This window comes from Cyprinodon variegatus, unplaced genomic scaffold (genome assembly GCF_000732505.1).
Source record: "Cyprinodon variegatus isolate N-32 unplaced genomic scaffold, C_variegatus-1.0 Scaffold332, whole genome shotgun sequence".
Taxonomy (NCBI): Eukaryota; Metazoa; Chordata; class Actinopteri; order Cyprinodontiformes; family Cyprinodontidae; genus Cyprinodon; species Cyprinodon variegatus.
In genome coordinates, this window is record NW_015150785.1 from 233,095 (window position 1) to 234,565 (window position 1,471).

General features: G+C 36.7%; 1 protein-coding gene across 3 annotated transcripts in view; it reads left to right on the forward strand.

The window, feature by feature from the left end:
- The window catches only part of stac (SH3 and cysteine rich domain), a 79,075-nt gene that overhangs the window by 43,069 nt on the left and 34,535 nt on the right, over positions 1-1,471 (forward strand). For all 3 annotated transcript variants that reach the window (XR_001481525.1, XM_015385166.1, XM_015385167.1), the window contains one exon: positions 217-323. Coding sequence is in view for 2 of the 3 variants with exons in the window: in XM_015385166.1 (XP_015240652.1) it covers positions 217-323 (107 nt within the window). In the remaining variant the exon portion in view is untranslated. The remainder of the gene's footprint in view (positions 1-216; positions 324-1,471) is intronic.

The following is a 1,471-nucleotide window of genomic DNA, read 5'->3' on the forward strand; positions in this document are numbered from 1 at the left end:
ATTTTAGGAAAAAATTACTTATCTAGTGTATTTATTTCAGCTTTTCATTATTTCTTCCAAATTATTTTACACATTTCATGCAGAACGTATCTAGTATTCTTTTTTTATGGTTCTGTAAAAAAAAAAAAAAAAAGGCAAAACACTTGACTGAGAGGGAAGTTTAATATTTGTTTGCTCATGAGCTTATTTAATATCTTGTGATATTCTGCTTTAAAGCCTGTGGGAATAAAGTGGACCCGGTGTATGAAGCTCTGAGGTTTGGGACATCACTTGCACAAAAAGCCAAGAGGGCCAGCGACTCCGATTCTCCACACAGACACTCAGTAAGAACCCAACGCTCGGCTTTATGTGATATCTCCAGCTTTACTTTTGTTTGGGCTTCATGTAAATTTTATCCCGCCTTAGCAGACACGATGCAGCTGATGGTTTAAAGAGATACGGACTTGCAGGGCTGCAAACACTACCAATAAAGGCAGTGTGGCCGAGGCAGGCTTGCTGGAAGATGTCACAGTGAACTGCGGTGTCACAGCTCTGAAGATGAATCATGTAGAATCTGTTTTCATACTCTATGATATCGTTCTGTAAGGTGAACTGCATCTGGATGTGTGCCTCTGGGTGATGACGTCTGAAAGCTGTTGGGTTTGGGCCGTCATCTGGTGTCCTGTGCAGCTGGTGGAGACGTGTGTGTATCTTTGTGTGTTTGTGAGGCTTTAGAGACAATGTGATCTCAGCAGGGGCTTGATAATAGCTTCCAAATGTAGACTATGAAACAGCACGGTTACTCCCATCTGCAGTTCCAGATAGAAAACAGATTTGTTTGTTGAGGTTTGTTTGTTGAGAAATGCTCATTTGGAAAAGTATTCAAACCCCCTTGAGCTTTTTGGTGAATTTATAATCAAAACAACTTTACGTTTTTTTTCACTGAGATCTTGTGTGATAAAACAAAGTTAGCCATAATTGTCAAGTGAAAGTAAAGTGACACGTTTCTGCAAATTTATACAATAAAACTCTGAAAAGCATGGTGTGTATTTTCATTGATTCCTCTGAATAAAATCTAGTGCAGCTGACTGCCTTTAGAAGATCCCTACTTGTTAAATTAAATACCTTTTGGACAAAAAAAAAAATGTAGTTTTAGAATCAGTTCTACTTTTCTACTTTTACTTGAGCCATATCTTTATTAGAGATGTCCAGATAAAAATTTTTGTTATAAAAAAAAATCAGATTTCAGCCAAAAAATTAAAGACTGCATCAAAATTCCTCCAAAATCTCAATTCTTATAAAGATAATAGAAGCATTAGTCAGTTCCTCTCATATCTGATGTAAAGTATTGTTCTTTGTTTGAGAAATATCACTTAAAGCCTTCTATCATTCTATACTATAAAATAAGTAATTAATCGGTATCGGCCTTAAAACTGAATATCGGACATCGGCCACCCCACCGATATTTAACCTGATATTTGATCAGCTTCTG